This window comes from Crotalus tigris, unplaced genomic scaffold, assembly GCF_016545835.1.
Source record: "Crotalus tigris isolate CLP2741 ecotype Arizona unplaced genomic scaffold, ASM1654583v1 scf7180000023829.5930981, whole genome shotgun sequence".
NCBI classification, from domain to species: domain Eukaryota; kingdom Metazoa; phylum Chordata; class Lepidosauria; order Squamata; family Viperidae; genus Crotalus; species Crotalus tigris.
In genome coordinates this window covers 4,969,160-4,987,511 of record NW_024100213.1, presented here as the reverse complement: position 1 = coordinate 4,987,511, position 18,352 = coordinate 4,969,160, and the positions used below count along the sequence as shown (strand labels likewise).

General features: G+C 43.6%; 1 protein-coding gene across 4 annotated transcripts in view; it reads left to right on the top strand.

Moving 5' to 3' along the window:
• CNTNAP5 (contactin associated protein family member 5) overlaps positions 1-18,352 on the top strand; it is a 382,046-nt gene that overhangs the window by 80,308 nt on the left and 283,386 nt on the right. For 3 of the 4 annotated variants that reach the window (XR_005554022.1, XM_039321793.1, XM_039321792.1), the window contains exon 2: positions 3,316-3,426. The exons of the other annotated variant lie outside the window; for it this stretch is intronic. Coding sequence is in view for 2 of the 3 variants with exons in the window: in XM_039321793.1 (XP_039177727.1) it covers positions 3,316-3,426 (111 nt within the window). In the remaining variant the exon portion in view is untranslated. The remainder of the gene's footprint in view (positions 1-3,315; positions 3,427-18,352) is intronic. 4 annotated transcript variants of the gene reach the window in all.

The window sequence follows — 18,352 nt, the reverse complement described above, 5'->3', positions numbered from 1 at the left end:
GCTTCCTGCATGCCACCCAATTGCTGGGGGCTATTTGTCCTGTGTAGCCAAATGCCAAGGACAAAGGGTGTCTCAGTGAAAGGGCCAAGGCAGAAGGGCCTGGGGCGGAGGCCCTGGCCCCATTGGCCTGAGAGAATGAGTGGGGAAGGGCCAGCCAAGGAGGAACATTGGTGGCAAATGGGCTGAGGCGGGAGATGGTCCATGCCTGAAAGTCCCATCTGCCTCCATCTGCCTACCTTGAGTTGCATAGAAAGACATCTGTCAATTTCAGGGAGAATTCGGACATTGTCACTTTTATGTTTTATCCAAGTAATCTATTATTTTAACCCAGAGACAAAGACATTGGGGGAACAGACTTCTGCTGATGCGGTACTGACGTATTTTTTCCTGCAGAAATCCCAAATTTGTTCAGTTCTTTGAAACAAATGCTAGCGAGAGTACAGTATTTGCCAGAGGTGTGGGCAACTGAATTTGTCAGCAGGGTCCTTTGTTCTGGTAAAGGGGGAAAAAGTGAATATAGCCTAATGCACAATTAAGAACAGTGGCTTTAAGCTTTATAATAGTTGGCAAACAAAGGCTGACTATCATAACTCATTTTTGTCATAATTCAAAATCTTGCATATGAACTCAATAAAAGGGGTTATTATTGTGTTGTGTTGCCTGTGTATACTACCAGACATATCATTCTGTACAGATAGTGAGACAACTGTCTATATCCTTCATCAGAAGTATAATCTTAGTTTTGTGCTTGTGGATAGTCCAAGAGCCTATTACTTAATATTGATCCATTCCACAGACTATGCTAAATTAACATTTTTGTTCAATTAACACATCACTGCCTGAGTTTTTACAATACTGTACTGAAAATATAAATAATGATGCCAAAAAGAGTGTTTATGTTCATGTACCTTAATAGGCAAAAATCAAGAGTACACACATTTTTGGTTTGGTGCAGTGAGCAAATAAAGACCATGTGCACAGATGCTTTGTGATACTGGTTTCCCAATATGGAATTGGCTGGAAAACAACTGTACAGGTGGCTGGAGAACATGGTCATTCAGGCAGCAGCAGGGAATGTCAGTGGGAGTGGGCCAGTGGACTTTTGAAAGGGCAGTTTGCTTGCTATAGCTGTCATTAGACCAGCTATGTTAAGTAGAAGACATTTTTTTTTCAGTTTCATTTATCTTTCTGGACTTATTCAGTGATGTGACTCCAGTGGACTTGGACTTAACATTTTTTTTCTGGCTGGGGGTTATTTCATCTGTTATAGTTAATGTGGGACACTGGAGATAGTGGTGGGCTAATGTTAATTAGGGTGTTACTGCTTTCAATACCATCAATCATATTATTCTTCTGTACAGAGTCAGGGGATGGAAAGTGAGAGGCAAGGTATTGTCCATTACTGATTGCAAGACAATGAATATATCTGAGCCTCTAGCACATTGTGTACTGACTGCTGTTTAATTTCTTTTTCTAACAATTTGTTTTCTATTTGGAGATTTAATACACCATCAGCTATCCAGAAGAATATTAACAAGGTGCAAAGCCCTGTGCATTTTAAGAATAGAAAAATAGAATAAAATGCCACTTGAATGTTGCTGCCTCACAATCGTGTAATTACAGTGCCCCTGAAATGGGTCTCTTCTACACTGCTATCCATACAGCTTTAATGGACTACATTCTAAAGACTATGATTAGTGGTTCCTACAGCTGAAATTCCAATCATGCTCAGTATTGTATTGTATGTAGAAAGTCTCTTCTAGTTGGCATCAGATTGCTCTGCAATTTTTCCTTTCTCTTTGTACCATATCTGAACTTCTTTTGGTCCTTGAAATTATGGGCTAACCCAGGGGTCAGCAACCTTAAACACTCAAAGAGCCACTTGGACCCATTTCCCAGAGAAAAGAAAACACTGGGAGCTGCAAAACTTGTGCATGCATGTGCACGTGAGGGGGGGAAAGCTTGATGGAAGTTTAATTAAAAAGAAATAGAGGCTGCTGTGCATGAGTTCTCTCTCTCTCTCTCCCCCTCCCTCCCTCCCTTTGTCTCCTGAGAGAGAGAGAGAAAGAGAGAGTTATGCTGCTTCCTGGTGAGACACAGCAAAGGCAGGAGCCCCACCCAATAAGCTTGTCAGGTTGTCCAAGAACAGCATGAGGCCACTCTCTTTTTCACACACACACACACACACACACACACAAACACACACACAGAGAGAGAGAGAGAGAGAGAGAGAGAGAGAGAGAGAGAGAGAGAAGGGAAGCGCAAGTGCCTCTCTCTGTCTGTCTATCTCTCTCTCTGCAAATGCCGGAGGAGGCTGGGAGCCGCATGAGAAGGCTCAAAGAGCCACGTGCAGCTCCAGAGCCACGGGTTGCCAACCTGTGAGCTAACCAGTCAATTGTTTGAACTGATGGCCACTAAATAGCACAAAAAAAGGTGGCCAGGTTATGACCATTTGTTCAGAGACCATTAAAACCTAAGTGGCACTGAACTAGAGGAGCTTATGATTAGTACTCAAAGTTGTGGCTATTGCAGTGTCTCTTGGGTCAAATGGTCATAATTTGGATTCTTGACAACTGGATCACAATAACAATGGTTGCAATGTCCCGTGGCCGTATGTTCACCATTTGGAAACTTTCCTGTCTCTTCCCACAAGGAAAGTCAACTGGGAAGATTATAAGCCACTTGTGCAAGTTACTTCCACAGCCTTTTCTCCCAAAGAAACCCCCCCCCACGGAAGGCATGGTGATCTTCTACTTTGTAGTACTCACCTATCCAAAAGACCTTCTGCCCACTTTTCTGGCTTCATAAATTTGAGTCCTCCTTTGAAACATTATTTATTTTATTTATTTATTTATTTATGAGACTTATATACCGCTTTAAGTGCAAGCACTCTCTAAGCGGTGTACACCAGTAAGCAATGTATATATATTTACATTGCCCCCAACAATCTGGGTCCTCATTTTACCTACCTCGGAAGGATGGAAGGCTGAGTGAACCTTGAGCCGGTGAGATTTGAACCACTGACCTTCTGAACACAGTCAGCTAAAGTGGCCTGCAGTACTGCACTCTATATTCTTTTTGAGATAAAATGGGATATTTCACACCACATCTATTGAAAACTGTTGAGGAAAATATTATATACGTCATGCATATTTTTGCAGAGAATTTTATTATCAAGCTTGTTTCTTTTAAGATAATTCATTAATTAGAAAGAAGTAGGTACATCGATACCCCCCCTCTCTAAAACAATCCTGATAAACCAAAAGATTTTTTCCATTATATTTCATGCTTTCTATATTTTTTCTTGTTTTGTAGATAATTGTGAAGAGCCACTGGTACTGTCATTACCTGCATCAGCTTTTGACAGTTCGTCCAAACTCTCCAATAACCATAGTCCCAGCTTTGCGAAACTCATCAGACGGGATGGTAAGATCACAGAGTGTCATCATGCTGCCATGGTGCATAATTCTCTGCTGCATTTTTATATAGATTACTGGCAATGTGTGAAAAGCTTACATTGTGTAGAATGCCTAGGAAATCTATAGAATTATGACATTTAGACAAAGTATGAAAGTATACTTTCCCTAGGCATTGTATATAATACCTAGGGATTATGCAGAATGACAAGAACTATTTAGGCAAAGTATGAAAAGAGAATCATGAGAATCATCTTTATTGAAAGGACATATATGGAAATGAAAGAAGAAATGCAAAATAAAGTACAGAACTTTCTTACTAGAAAAAAAACAAGATAAAAAGACTAGTATTGACCTACTTGTTGTAACAAGGAAGGTTAGAATGGCATTTTATTATAATAATAGTAATAATAGTAATAGTAATAGTAATAATAATAATAATAATAATAATAATGCAATCCTAAAACAACTGGAGCACCACTTGAACACCATTGGCATTGACAAATTCGCTATTAGTCAATTGCAAAAGGCGGCCTTACTAGGAACTGCTTCCATCCTGCGGCGATATCTGTAATATCATCAAACATTCACATCTGCCTATCTCAGGTCCTGGGTAAGGACTCGATAGGTAGATAAAATGCCAAATTCAGTCTGAACATCTGGCTGACTGTGCGATGATCCATAATAATAATAATAATAAAGTTGGAAGGGACCTTGGAGGTCATCTAGTCCAACCCCCTGCTCAGGCAGGAAACCCTATACCATTTTAGACAAATAGCTGTCTAATCTCTTCTTAAAAACTTCCAGTGTTGGAGCATTCATCACTTCTTTGAGGCAAGTTGTTCCACTGGTTAATCGTTCTAACTGTCAGGACTATACTCAATGTATTTTTATTGTGAGGTCAGTTTTTCTGAAGGTAGCTAGTTTTTGTTATACTGTCTGTAAAACTAGGCAAACCTTGGTCACCCATTGATTACATCATTAATTGTAATATATTGCTATGTTTTCTTGTGTTGGTTCTGTTTTATTTGAATGTTTAATTTATGTGTTGGCCTTTGGCTGTAATAATAAATTGAATTGAAATTGAATACTTGGTTTGTGTGACTAAAAGAGGATTAGGTAGGTTTCTCCATTTCTAGTAAAGCATCTTAACTTCTATATTGCTCTCCCTCTTCCCATCCCTCTCTCTAGTGATGTAGAAAATGGACCTTCTTTTAGAACACTACAGTATCCTGAAATACATATTTAAAAGATGACAGAATTAGCAATGATGGCAAAATTTACATGTTTGATTAGGGAAAAAGACAGTAACTATATTTCTCAGTGACTGGAAACCCTTTATAAACTTTTTGCTGAAAATGAAAAAAAAATCAACTTTATGGGTTTGTTGATTTTTTTTTTCATTTTTACTTTGAAGAAAAAATCTTCAATAAATGCTATTTTTTAAAAAACATCCTGAAATACATATTTATATAAAATGCTTGAATTGGATAAATGATACGGATGGGAGCAAATCCGTGCCTCCCCCCCACACACACATCAGAAATTTGTCCCAGATTGGTTACTATTTTGGTGATTTATCAAGATGTATTCGTCTCCTGGTGAACTCAGAGGAATCATTTGGTGGTATCTGGCAACCGGAATGACAACCTGAGCTCCAGGGCAATATTTTGAGTGGTGACTGTGAGCTTGTCCAGTTGCACAACAAACAGCTTTTCTTAGCCAACATCAGCTGTATTTAGTCCAAAATCGGGCTGCTCCAAGATTCATGTTATGCTACGTGCATTCATTTCCAACTGGCACATGTGTGGAAGCAATGATCCAGAATGTGGATTGATCACCATACTTAGTCAGTTGTCATTTATGTTGAGTGAATATGCAATGCCTAGTCACAAACTGGAACCTGTTTTGGAAGCTCAGTTGTTTTTAATGATACCCAAAATATTTGTTGTAGACATTTCAGATATATTTGGTATCCAAGCCTTTCAGACATCATAACAAGAGACCAGAATATCTTTATATTTAGCTGGAGACAGCAAATACAAATGGTTATCATACCAGAAAGAAATATTAATTACAATAAGAAAAGCAAGACCATTTTTGCTGGTTTTAATTATGAAGAAACTTAGCTTATCACATCTGAAAGATTATAGTTTCCATTATTAACAAGTTTCTTGCTACAGAACAAAAAGATTGTAAGACTAAATAGCTCTTGGTTTAGTTGGAATGTTTTTATGTGCAGTGTTATGGTCTTAGGCATAAATGGTTGAAATCCAGAGTTTCTCATGAATTCAAAACCAGGTAGCTTCTTTATTCAAAAACAATATGCTATAAAATATCTACTCTCTATTAGATTCAGTGAAAAGATCAATTGCCTTAATGAGATTAAATCTTCTTGTGATGGTCTGGGTGGCTATATGCAGAGGCTACCTGATGTTACAGATGGGAACAGTTGAGAAAGAGATTAGAGTTTTCATAGCTATATCAATTGCCTCTCAATTGTAGCTCCCCAACTGTAATGCAATCATGTTTTTATTATTTAGTTATTAACTGGAGGGGTTTTTTGCCATGCATTGGCAAGATTCTCTGGATGATTTATATTAAAAAAAATAAAATACAGTTATACTATAATTTTGTAACATAGTTGAAATACAAATGTAACTACAAGTACAAACGTTCATTTAGCAAGTTTTCACAAAAATGAAGTTATTCAGAAAGGGTACTTACATTTAGAAATTCAAAATTACACGCAAAAAGAGGCCTCTGTAACCATGTGACATGGATTCAGTTACTGCTGCAGTGGTGGCCATTTTAACTCTGTGACTTGCCTAGGCCAGGTTAAATTGAATTTCCTGAAGCCGAAAGTTTTTTTTTTTTGTCCCTGGTCACATGGCCAAACAACAGCTGAGCCGGCAGCACCAGTTTGCTTTTGCTTTTTTGGTGCTATGTGGAGAATCTGCTGCTTCTCCAGTACAGGAGATGGATAATCCACGGATGGGTTTTCTCTGTCTGCCTGCTCTTGAGACCAAGTAGCCAAAGCTTGACACGCCCCCACTTCCTGTGGAGCCCATTCTTAACTTGGTCTCTCTCGGAGAAGACTCGTTTTGGCGTGGCTCTCAGCTTATCAGGTTAGACAAGAAATCCATTGATTGATTATCCCTTGATAATTGGCTTCCCCTTCCCAAAAAAATTTCCACCTATAGGAATTTAACCACAAAATTTTCTGGGGATCAGTCCTGATCTCAAACCTAAAATTAAAAAGGGGATTGGTGGGGAGGGAAATTTCCCCACAGATATCAGCCAGCCCCAGGGCTCTGGGGGGTGAAAAGGGGGGGAAGAAGGCATCAGCAGAGACTACTTGCTGAACCTTTTCCCCAACCACTAAGTTTTCCTTGGGATCATCCCTGATCCTATATTAAAATTGAAAAAGGGGGTGTGGGGGGGGGAAACTCCCCACGGATCCCAGTCAGCCCCAGGGCTCTGGAGGTGAAAAAGGGGGGGGGAACAAAGGCATCAGCAGAGACCACTTGCTGAGCTTTTCTCCCCAACCTTCCAAGGGATTTTTTCCTCAAATTGGGGGAAAAAATAACAATCTCCAGGTCCGGATTCAAACTTGAATTCGGATCATCGGAGATTCCCTAGCAGCCCAGGGCACCCGCGGGCGCCATTTTAGTTGCTGTTTTCAGACAACAAAGGCAATCCCTGACTGGGATTCCCTTAAAACGTCACAGCGCGCCAAATTTAAATCCCCGGGCACAAGCAGCTTCTGGGAGGCTGCGGAGCTTATCTTCAGAGGGAAACGAAGCACAGGAAGGGAGTAAGCCAACCAAGAAACGGAGGCTAGAGAACCCTCCTGGGATCTGCAAAGCCCTTTTTCAGGGAGAAACGAGCTGTGGCTGCCATCTCTTGCCAGAGAAAGGCAAACCGAGCTTAAGGAAGCTCTACATCATATCTGGAATCACTGATAGAGGCGGAATAGGAGCACACAACCAGCGCTCCACCCCCGATACACACATATAATAATAGGACAAAATATAATAATAATAAAAATAGATACATAAATTTTAAAAATAATAATAATAATAATAATTAAAAAAAATTTTTTTTTAAAGCTAAAAATTAAGCGACTGCAGGGCCAACAGGCCTAAAGACAGAACACACAATATTATCATCATCACCATTATTGTTGTTGTTGTTATTATTATTATTTTATTATTATTGTTGTTCCTATTATTAGTATAATAGTAATAGTATTAATAAGAATAAATTCCGCTCTAGGTGACCGCCATTTGATACCTGCTGTGTATTAAGTCAGGCCTACAGACCCTTTTGAGGTCGCCACTGATATTTTTTGCCTCCCTTTTCCTTTTTCTACTGGTGCACGTTGCCTGGTCACCTAAGGCCTCCGGGCGGAACCCAAAGAGTGGTTCCAAACGTGCCTTCGGTACCTCCCTCAGCTACCGTGACCTTAGCCCAGAGAGAATATTTTTGTTGTGGTCGGGTGATCAGGGGAACAGTCCTGGTACTTGTTCCAATTTCGCTCCCGCCAATACTTGCCTGCCTGAGCGTCTTCTCAGTTTTTCTGGGACTGCTCAAGCGGAATGGAGGGACCCTCGTTGCCTCAATCCATGAGCACGACCCCTCCACCTCCCAATTACGGCTGCAACACACCTTCTGACCAGAAGGCGGCAGGCAAGTGCAAAGCGAAGACAAAACACTCGCTCAAGAGGCCCTCCAAGTTGGCGGAAAAGCAAGCCAGCCGTAGGCACCAGGCCCTGGAGAAGGAGTTCTCCAGAGCGCAGAGGCAGGCCCAATTGGAATTGGTTCAAATGGCGGCCACCGAGATGGAATTACCATTGGGTCCATCCACATCAACCCAGAGCGCGTGGTCCATTCCAGGAACACCGCAACCACTGGATCCGCCATCTACATCAGCCCAACAAACAACCACGGCGGCAGGCACAACCACTGAGTCCAACTCTCCACCTGCGGTCACCACACCCAAAGGTAATGACATAGGGGACATCTGGGCAGATGGACGGCTAGAGGCCCTATTAACCAAAGTGGTGGACCGAGCCCTAGCACAGCGCTCCGCCCACCACGACCAGGGGCCCTCCATCTCAGCCATGCCACACTCGGAACTCCCCTCAGAGTCCTCAGGCATTCAGGAACCCGTCTCCCCGGCCCAGTCCTCCATGAGTGGTTATTCTTCACCACAAGAGGAGGATCAACCTGGGATCTCTATGTCAGAGGATGAGGAACTTCCCCCTGAGCCCCCCTCAGGGGGATTATTTAATCCCAACTGCTTCCTCACGATACCACGCAAGACCACAGCCATTGCGGACATGGGGACGGATCAGTTTTCTCAGCCGCAAACGACACCGGCCACCACATCCAGACCCGTATTCGTAGAAAAGGTGACAACGCAACACCATATACCTTGCCCCGCCATTTTCCTGAAAGGGATCAAGAAGCCATGGGACTCTCCCGCTTCCTTCCCATCAGTGAGTGGTACGGACAAAAAATTATACAGCACTGCCACAGACCTCAATGAGGCCTTAGAAATTCCTAAAGTAGATGAAGCCTGGACCCCCTTGGTCTCCCAGACAGCCATGGCTGGGGACCTAGTGGAGGCCCTTAAGGCAGATGACAAAAAGTGGGAACAAGCCTTTCGCAAAACCCACCAGACAGCGGCATGGGCCATCAAAGCAGCCACCTCGGCCTCCTTTTTTGTCCGGGCCACCCTCATCTGGTTGCAACAACTACAAACCATAGTTCCTATGGAGGACATACGAACACACCAGGACCTGGCTAAGATGGTAGCAGCCACGGAATACGCTGCAGACGCAACGTTCCAATCGGCCATTTTTTCATCCAGATCCATAGCATCCAACATAATTGCCAGGAGAATGCTATGGCTAAAACACTGGCAAGCTGACACCAAGGCTAAGTGGCGGCTAGCGACCGCCCCTTACTCAAGCAACGGTCTGTTTGGGGAGGCCTTGGACCCCTATCTTGTAGAGAACAAAGACAAGCGGAAGGTCATGGCACACTTGAACAAAAGGTCAGACAAACGTACCACACCTTACTTTCGTAGGCAGTCCTTTCGCCAACCGACAACCACGCCTATCAGTCAGGCACCCAAGCCATTCACTCCCAGGCAGAACAAACCGTACGGCCGCCCCTACGACAGACCGGGGTTCCAGCCCAGACAACAAAACCAGTCGAGACGACCCTTTCATGGAACGGGTCGTCCGTACCAGAAGACAAAATGACTCCTACATAGACCTACCCATTGGAGGAAGACTAGCTCACTTCTTCCACCAGTGGGAGCAGACCTCCACGGACAACTGGGTACTACAAACCATCCAGTCCGGGCTGTCCCTGGAGTTCCTGGTCACACCCCCAGACCGACTCATCAACTGCTCGGTCTCCAGGAACCCCACCAAACGCAAACTCATGCAGGAGGCCATCCAACACCTGTTGGACATTCAAGCAATAGAACCGGTCCCAGCGGAATACAGAGGCAGAGGATTTTACTCCATCCTCTTCGTGGTTCCAAAGACTTCAGGAGGATGGAGGGCAATCCTGGACCTAAAAAACCTCAACCGCTACATCACATACAAAAAATTCAAGATGCAATCCCTTCAGTCCATCCTGGGAAGCATCAGAGAAGGAGACTTCCTGGCATCGATAGACCTCACGGAAGCCTACCTTCACATCCCCATCCACCCAAACCACCGCCGGTTCCTACGTTTCTGTTATGGGGGAAAACACTTCCAATACAGAGCTCTCCCCTTCGGTCTATCTTCGGCACCCAGGGTATTTACCAAGATACTAGCAGCGGTAGCCGCCAAACTGAGAAAAATCCCAATACGCGTCCAATGTTACCTAGACGACATACTAATCCAAGCAACATCCCTACAGACAGCTCAGGCGGACGTAAGGACCGTCATTCGCGTCCTCCAATTACACGGATTCTCAGTAAACTTTCAGAAGAGCCAGACAGTTCCCTCGTCCAGGCTGCTGCATCTGGGGGCCATGATAGACACAACCAACTGTATGGTCTATCTCTCCCAAGACCGGGTGGCCGGCATCAGGGAACTGGCTCGCTGGGTTCACAGGCAACGTTCAGTTCCGATACTAACACTTTCCCAATTATTGGGCAAGATGGTATCGGCCATAGCCATTGTACCCTGGGCCAGGCTCCACCTACGGGAACTACAGTGGTTTCTGCTCCCGTACCAACGGCAGAACACCAGCGCATCCAACCACCTAGTCAGGGTCACGGCACAAATCCGCAGGGCGCTACGCTGGTGGTGCTCTCGGGCCGTGACCAAGGGGTCACCCTTCAAGGAACCAGTCAGAGTTACCATCACTACAGACGCCAGTCTGTATGGTTGGGGAGCCCATCTGGACTCCCAGTTTGTACAGGGACGTTGGTCCGCCACGGATCTGAGAAACAACATCAACTGGCTAGAACTCAGGGCTATCCACCTAGCCTTGCAACAATTCAAAGACAGAATCAGAGGCCACCACGTTCTAGTCCTAACAGACAACGTAGCAGCCAAGGCGCACATCAATCGGCAGGGGGGGACCAGATCAAAAACCCTGATGACAGAGTCACGACTCCTATTCAGCTGGGTAGAGCCCAATCTGAAGTCACTAAAAGCGGAACACATATCGGGGGTCAACAACCAGCAAGCGGACTTCCTAAGCCGCACCACAGTGGACCCTTCGGAGTGGGGGCTACACCCGAACTTGTTCCTAGACATCTCCCGCAAGTTCGGGTACCCGATCCTCGATCTGTTCGCATCATCAGACAATGCCCAGCTCCCCAGATTTTACTCTCGTTACTTCAACCCGCGAGCAGAGGGGACGGACGCTCTGAGAACTCAGTGGCCTCAGGGTCTGCTTTATGCCTTTCCCCCACTACCACTCATACCGGCGGTCATCCGAAAGCTGATTCAGGAGCGGGCAGAAGTGATCCTAGTAGCACCATATTGGCCACAGAGACCGTGGTTCGCCGACCTGATGAACCTGTCTCAGTCGCCCCCATGGAACATTCCCCCTCATCAAGTGTCCCTACACCAGGGAACCATCAGTCACCCGGAACCCCAATGGTTACAACTGACCGCCTGGCACTTGAGCGCCAGATAATGGCACAGGAACTATTCTCTCCCGGGGCCATTACCATAATTCAAGCTTCACGCCGTCCGGCAACAAACCGCATTTATGACTCCACTTGGAAAAATTTTTGCCTTTGGTGCAGGGAACGGCAGTTTGACTTACACAAACTCTACATCCCTCAGATAGTAGATTACCTCTTGGAGGGACTAGACAGAGGCCTCGCCCCCGCGACCATCCGCAGGCAAGTGGCGGCCTTGTCCACCCTCCTCACCTGCACGGATTCGGTTCCCTTAGCTCACCACCTCAGGATCCGCGCCTTTATCAAGGGCGCCTATAACACCAGACCTCCAGTAATTCACAGGTACCCGTCCTGGGAACTACCGCGAGTCCTTCACGCACTCACTCGGTCACCATTTGAACCATTGGCGACCGTTTCCTTGCGACACCTGTCGCTAAAGGTGGCGTTCCTGATTGCCATCACATCGGCCAGACGAATTTCGGAACTGGCCGCACTGTCAGTCAGAAACGACCTATGCATTTTCCACAAGGACAGGGTGGTCCTTAGGTTAGATCCTGCCTTCATACCGAAGGTGAATTCACTCTTTCACAGGACACAGGAAGTAATTCTCCCAAACTTCTGTCCAAATCCAACACATGACCGGGAGCGGCAGTGGCATACATTGGACGTCCGCAGAGCCTTGCGGCGTTATATAAAGCGTACAGAACCCTTCCGCAAATCGGAGGCCCTATTTGTGTCCTTCCAAGCGGGCACCTTGGGGCGGAAAGTTTCCGCGGGCACCATTGGAAGGTGGATCCGAAGCTGTATCGCAGAAGCTTACAATGTATCATCCCTGCCGCCCCCAAGTCATCTCACAGCCCATTCCACCCGAAGCGCTGCAACTTCGGCGGCATGGGCTACCCAGGCGTCAATCGAGGAAGTTTGCAGGGCCGCGACATGGTCCTCGCCTTCCCCGTTTATACGACACTACAAGATAGACCGCTTTGCATCGGCGGACGCCTCCTTTGGTAGGAGGGTCCTCCAGCAAGTTGTCTCAGAGATCAATCTACCGGCCTTATCTGTTTCCCACCCCTTGGGACAGTGAGGCTTTGGTACGTCCCATCCGTGGATTATCCATCTCCTGTACTGGAGAAGGGGCGTTGGTCTTACCTGAACGCCTTTTCTCAGTACAGAGATGGATAATCCACACCCACCCCAAGGCCAGCAGGCCGCTAGTAGGGAGCTGAGAGCCAATACCTCGTCAATCATCAGCCAATTCGCCCTCGTTAAGAATGGACTCCACAGGAAGTGGGGGCGTGTCAAGCTTTGGCTACTTGGTCTCAAGAGCAGGCAGACAGAGAAAACCCATCCGTGGATTATCCATCTCCGTACTGAGAAAAGGCGTTCAGGTAAGACCAACGCCCCTTCTTGGGCTTGAGGATTGCTTCTGCAAATATTTTAAATATTTTTCTTACTCTATAGTAACTTTGGGAACTGCTCTGCTTTTTAAGTACTGTACTTTGCAAACTATTGTGATTGTAAATACAGTACTTTGTAAAGATAGTTTGTTTTCATTTTCCTTGAAACTGCTTTAGAAATGCTAGCCAGGATCTACACAAAGCATTCTGTAACATTGTATTTTATTGCTTTTATTTTGGAGATTAGTGTTTGTAGGTTTTAAATTTAAATTGCCCCCAGAAGGTGTGGGGGCACTAAAAGTTTTTAAGAAGAGACTGGATAGGCATTTATCAGAAATACTCTGTTGAGAGAGCAGTGGGTTAGACTAGATCAGGGCTTTTCAACCAGTGGTACGGGTACCACCTGTGGTACATTGGTACCTGGCAGGTGGTACGCAACCATCCTAGAAAAGTGGTAGTGGGGGAGGGGTATAAGCTGAACTGGTGGCAGTACTGCACAAGCCTGAGCGAGAGATGGCTGGAGCTACAGGGCTGTCAGAGCTCAGCGGAAGCTCCAGGATCAGTGCCAGGCTCCAGCTGGAGCTAGGCGCTGATTCTGGTGCTTTTACTGAGCCCTGAAGAAGCACCAATCAGCTGGAATGTTGCAGCATCTCCAGTGTCTTGTGATTTACATTCAGATGCTTGGCAACTGATTCATATTTATGACGGTCACAGTGTCCCAAGGTCATGTGAAGTGACCAAAATCTGCTTCAACCACCCAGCAGACAGGGGAAATAAAAACCAAACACCCCCCACCCCTGCTGCCAATCCTCAACAGAAATGCTCACAACAATGAAAACCTCGGACAGGAGGAAGAGCGCTGCTGGGTGGGCAGGCAGGTGTCTTGCTGGGCTGTGGCTTGGAGGGCACTTTTTCAGTGCCATTGTAACTTCGAACAGTCACTAAGCGAACTGTTGTAAGTTGAGGACTACCTCTACTTTATCACTTTTTTTCCTTTTGGGGGGGGTCATCAAGTTTTTGACCCCTTGCTAGGTGACTGGTGGTACTTGGATGATGCCATATCCTAAAAGTGATACAATGGGTGAAAAGAATGAAAAGCCCTGGACTAGATGACCTCAAGACCCTTTCCATCTCTGTTACTGTTGCAAGGCAAGAGTTCTGCAAATCCTTTCCCCCTCTCCCTCTGGGTACCTGGCTGGACACTTCAAGCTAATTAGTGGGAAGTGATTTTTTTTTTAAAGTACTTGCAGTGGGCAGATGAACACACATACGCTAAGCATTGTTATGTGCTCCTGGGTACTTTCCTTCATGACCAGAGGCAAGTTCACCTGACCAATAACCAGCCAAGACACAGTGAAGGCCTTTTGTTTCGTTTATTGCAATAAGCGGGGAGAGAAGCTATCAAAGCTTGGTTCTCTCCAAAGTTCCAACCCAAAATATTCCCTTCTTTATACAATCCTTGTGCCGGCAGCACATCTCTCCTCTTTGCCCATTGGCTGAGGTACTATGAGGTTACACTCTTTCTGACCGCCTCTTACACATTTCCTGCTACATACTAAATCATACATCACATGTACATTAAAATTAAGAGATAATTTATGCAAGATGTGTCAGTTAATATTAATCAACTAATTGCACATGCTCAGTTGCCTGAGTTCTGGCCCCCTTTTTTATGACTTCTTAGAAAAATAGGTTCTTTCCTGTTTTGCTAGCTATCTTCTCTTACAAATGTTTTTATAGCTTGTCTTCTTCCTTTCCCACTCAAGATCCAGTTAATTTTTGCCTATGTGTTTCTTTTACATCCTTTCTTTATGTTATCCTTTCCTGGTTCCCATATATTATTACTTTTTGGTAAGCTTGTTTGTCAAGGCAGTAAGTTTCCACTGCAGCAAATTCAATTTTAAATTTCTCTTTCAATATTAAATTTTTGAAGACCTTTCCATTACTTCTATCAGTATGGTAGCATCAGTTGTTGTTGTTTTTTTTTTTTAAAGTAACTGCAATGGCTCCAAGCCCTGCTTGGAGGCAATTTAGTTCCTGAGCTGGGCACTGAAAACAGCTGATGGGCGGCAGGCTGGAAAGCCTCTCAGTTCACTTAACATGGCAGCAATCCATTAATAAATCTGAGGAAATCATAAATCTGATCTTCATTCATTTAACAACCTGTTTGATTCAATTAATGAATTTGATTTTTTAAAAAATTGTTAAATTGAATCTGATTCATCTGACAAATTTTTTGATTTACCAGCCTAATGGGCAGGCACCACTAGGTTCATAACATGAGGACTACCTGAATCTCATAGGTTTGAAGGATTAAGGTTGTGCTTAGAAGTTTGCTTTTGGTGACTCAGTGTAGTGTTTCCAAATAACTGAGTAATGGAGTTTCATGAAATAAAGTCTTTTATGGGTAGGTGTCATGGATCTATCCCAGATCCTTCTCCAGATGCCAGATCAGAGGAGGAGGGTGAATTTGAGTCTGAAAAAGAAAGTGTGGAGATGAGTATTGGTCAGGATTGGCGCTCAGAGAATGCTAGCCTGATGGAACAGCCTCAGCTGGGTCAATCAGACCAGTGAGGTTGAGAGAAGTGAGCTGCAGCTGCACCAATTTGGCCAGGAGGCTCCAGGCAAGGACTGCAGCAGCTGCTGCCTGTTAGCAATGGGAAAGAGTCCGCACCACCTCCTGATCCAAGGACATGCAGAGCAGAGAGGAGACAGGCATAATACTGGTCAGCTAGACTTCTTGTGAGGAGGCAACCTCGCCTTTAATGAAGGGCTATACTAGTGTTGCCTAATTAACCCAGCCCTGAGGATTTGAGTGTTGCTGGAGCAATGTACCAGGTTCTGTGCTTTGTGTGCTTGTGCTGTGTTTAGTTGGCCTATTTGACTCCTGGACTGCTTTCCTAAACTTCGTGTGTGTCCTTTGGACTCAGTTACTCAGCACTTGTTGCTGAGCTTGGAATCCAAACCTGCACAACAGGGATGCTTTCTGAGGACCTATTTGGGGGGGGGTGTTGAATAAACATCTGTAGAACTCTTGCCATACATGCGTGAGGGGGGAGCGGGGCAGCACAGTAGGAGACTGTAATGCAGGGGTGTGCAATTATGGTTCCATTATGATGGGTGTCAAACGTGCAACATCACGTGACCTGTCACAACATATCATGATTTTTTTTCCATTGCTGGCAATGGGGTAGGTGTGGTTTCTGCATGACACATCCAGCCCGCTGGCGGGCAGTTTGACACTGCTGCTTTATGACCTCTGGACTTCAACTCCCAGAATTTGTGAGCCAGCATGGTATGGCTGGCTCAGGAATTCTAAGAGTTGAAGTCCACAGGTCATAAAGGGACCATAGTTGCACACCTCAGCTTTAATGTATAGGCATATCCATCTCCCCAAAAATCATCCATCCATTCATGTATATATGTGTGTATGTTTGTTTGTATATATACACACCCCTATATGGTTTATACTATGTAACTTCATATTCTAATGTAGTTCCGTCTTTTAAAAACCACTGTTATCTCACAATTGTTTTTCTATTGTCACAGAAGGCAAGCCATATATGTTAGCAGTTGCTATATTGTGCTATCTCTCCTTCTCTTCCATATGTCACTGTTTTCAAAGCTCAAGTCAGTTGCAGATTAAATACAGGTTTGCACTCAAAAGTTTTTGCTGACAAAGTATAACACTAAACTTCATACACCTTTGTTCAAGCCATTTCTGTTTTGAAAAAAAAAAAAAGTTTGTTTCTCTCTGTATCCCAAGTAGTTTAGCTTGTTGCCATGATCAGGTTGTCATGCAAATTTCCATGTAGTCACCAGAGTTGAGTGTGAATCAAGGAAGCCATTTCCATAGCATCAGTCTGTTCCTTCTAACACACAATCTGGATTCAGCACCTTAAATCAACCAATGTGATAAGGTGCCACACCATCTTCTCAACACTTTCTACAAAACTTTAGCAGAACTTGGAAATGGAAATCTGTGAACCAAAATTGTATATGTTCATATCTTGTAGTTGGCATATTACTATTTCTACAGATGCACTTAATAATTATGAAAAGGTCCATAGCAAATGACTCTTTATTTTCTGTTCTTTGAGTTAGACCAAAGATGCTCAGTTCTGAATCTGCTAGTTGTCATAGCATCCTTTGTTCAAAAATATGACTAATTACTTCTCTTGGCCCTCCAAACATTGTATGGAGTAGAAATTGTGAAATTGGACCGATTTTGACTTTCCAATTTCTGATGTTCTAAGCATTTCCCCTCTACTAAAAGCAAGAGATACCGTTAGGTTGGTTTCACCATAGATGGAAAATAAATTGTGTCATACTCATGTTAGTTTTTACAAATGTGAGTATATTCTCTTTGACTTCAGAGGTTAAACAGTATAATAGAATCAAAGAGGTTATAATAAAGCCCATTTTTAAATAATGTTTAGATTCAAAGGATTGGTTTGATACTGTATGTTGGCTGCTTTATATCCTTTATTATTTAGAGTAGTCTGGGAGTTTTGATGAAATGTAACAAAAGACTCAGAAACAGTGTATTTTCCTTATATGGAAAGGACTGAAGTTTTTGTAAATATTTGACTCTAAAAAGTGTATCTTTATTTGACAAAAATAGATGCAGAAATTGGTGTGTTGCACATTTGAATTAATGCTATCAGATCTGGTCTGCAAAAGTCAATACAACATTCAGATGGCAGCCAAGATACAAAAATACTGATTTTTGGCTTCCATACAGTGGCTAACTAGACTTTTGCACCTTGGATCTTGTAGCCTTACTCTGAACAACATTCAAGAGATTTAATAGGGTTATTTAACAACAAATATATTTAACACAAAATCTATACTATTTTCATTATTATCTTTGCTGTTTTCCTCCTATCTCAGCTTCCACAGATATATTTTTAAGCTTAGCCTCTCTTTTCTGTATTCAGATCTGATGCATTATGAAAGTAATAGGAAATCACTAGACAACATGGTTGTATGATATTAAAAAAATTAGGAGAATGTGGTGGATGATATCTCAAAAAGACATTTCAAATATTGTTTGGCATTTTAATTAAAATATCATTTCTAAGTTCATTGGGTTATTGGAATATAACTGCTTTTAGGAATATATGAAATCCCTTGATGGGATTTTCCTAATCTTAATGAAATTCATTTAGCTTCTCCAAAATTTCCTCAGAGATTTTCGCTAATTCTTCAAATGCACCTGAACTTTGACAAGGACTGAACAATATTTGAATCCAAATCAGAAAAGCTATATTTCACTCCAGTGCACATACTTGTCTCCTAAATTATCATAATTAGTTGGGGGATATTAAAATTTCAATAAATGTCTATTTAAAAGAGTTCTTAGAGAGGAATATTTATTCAGATATGGA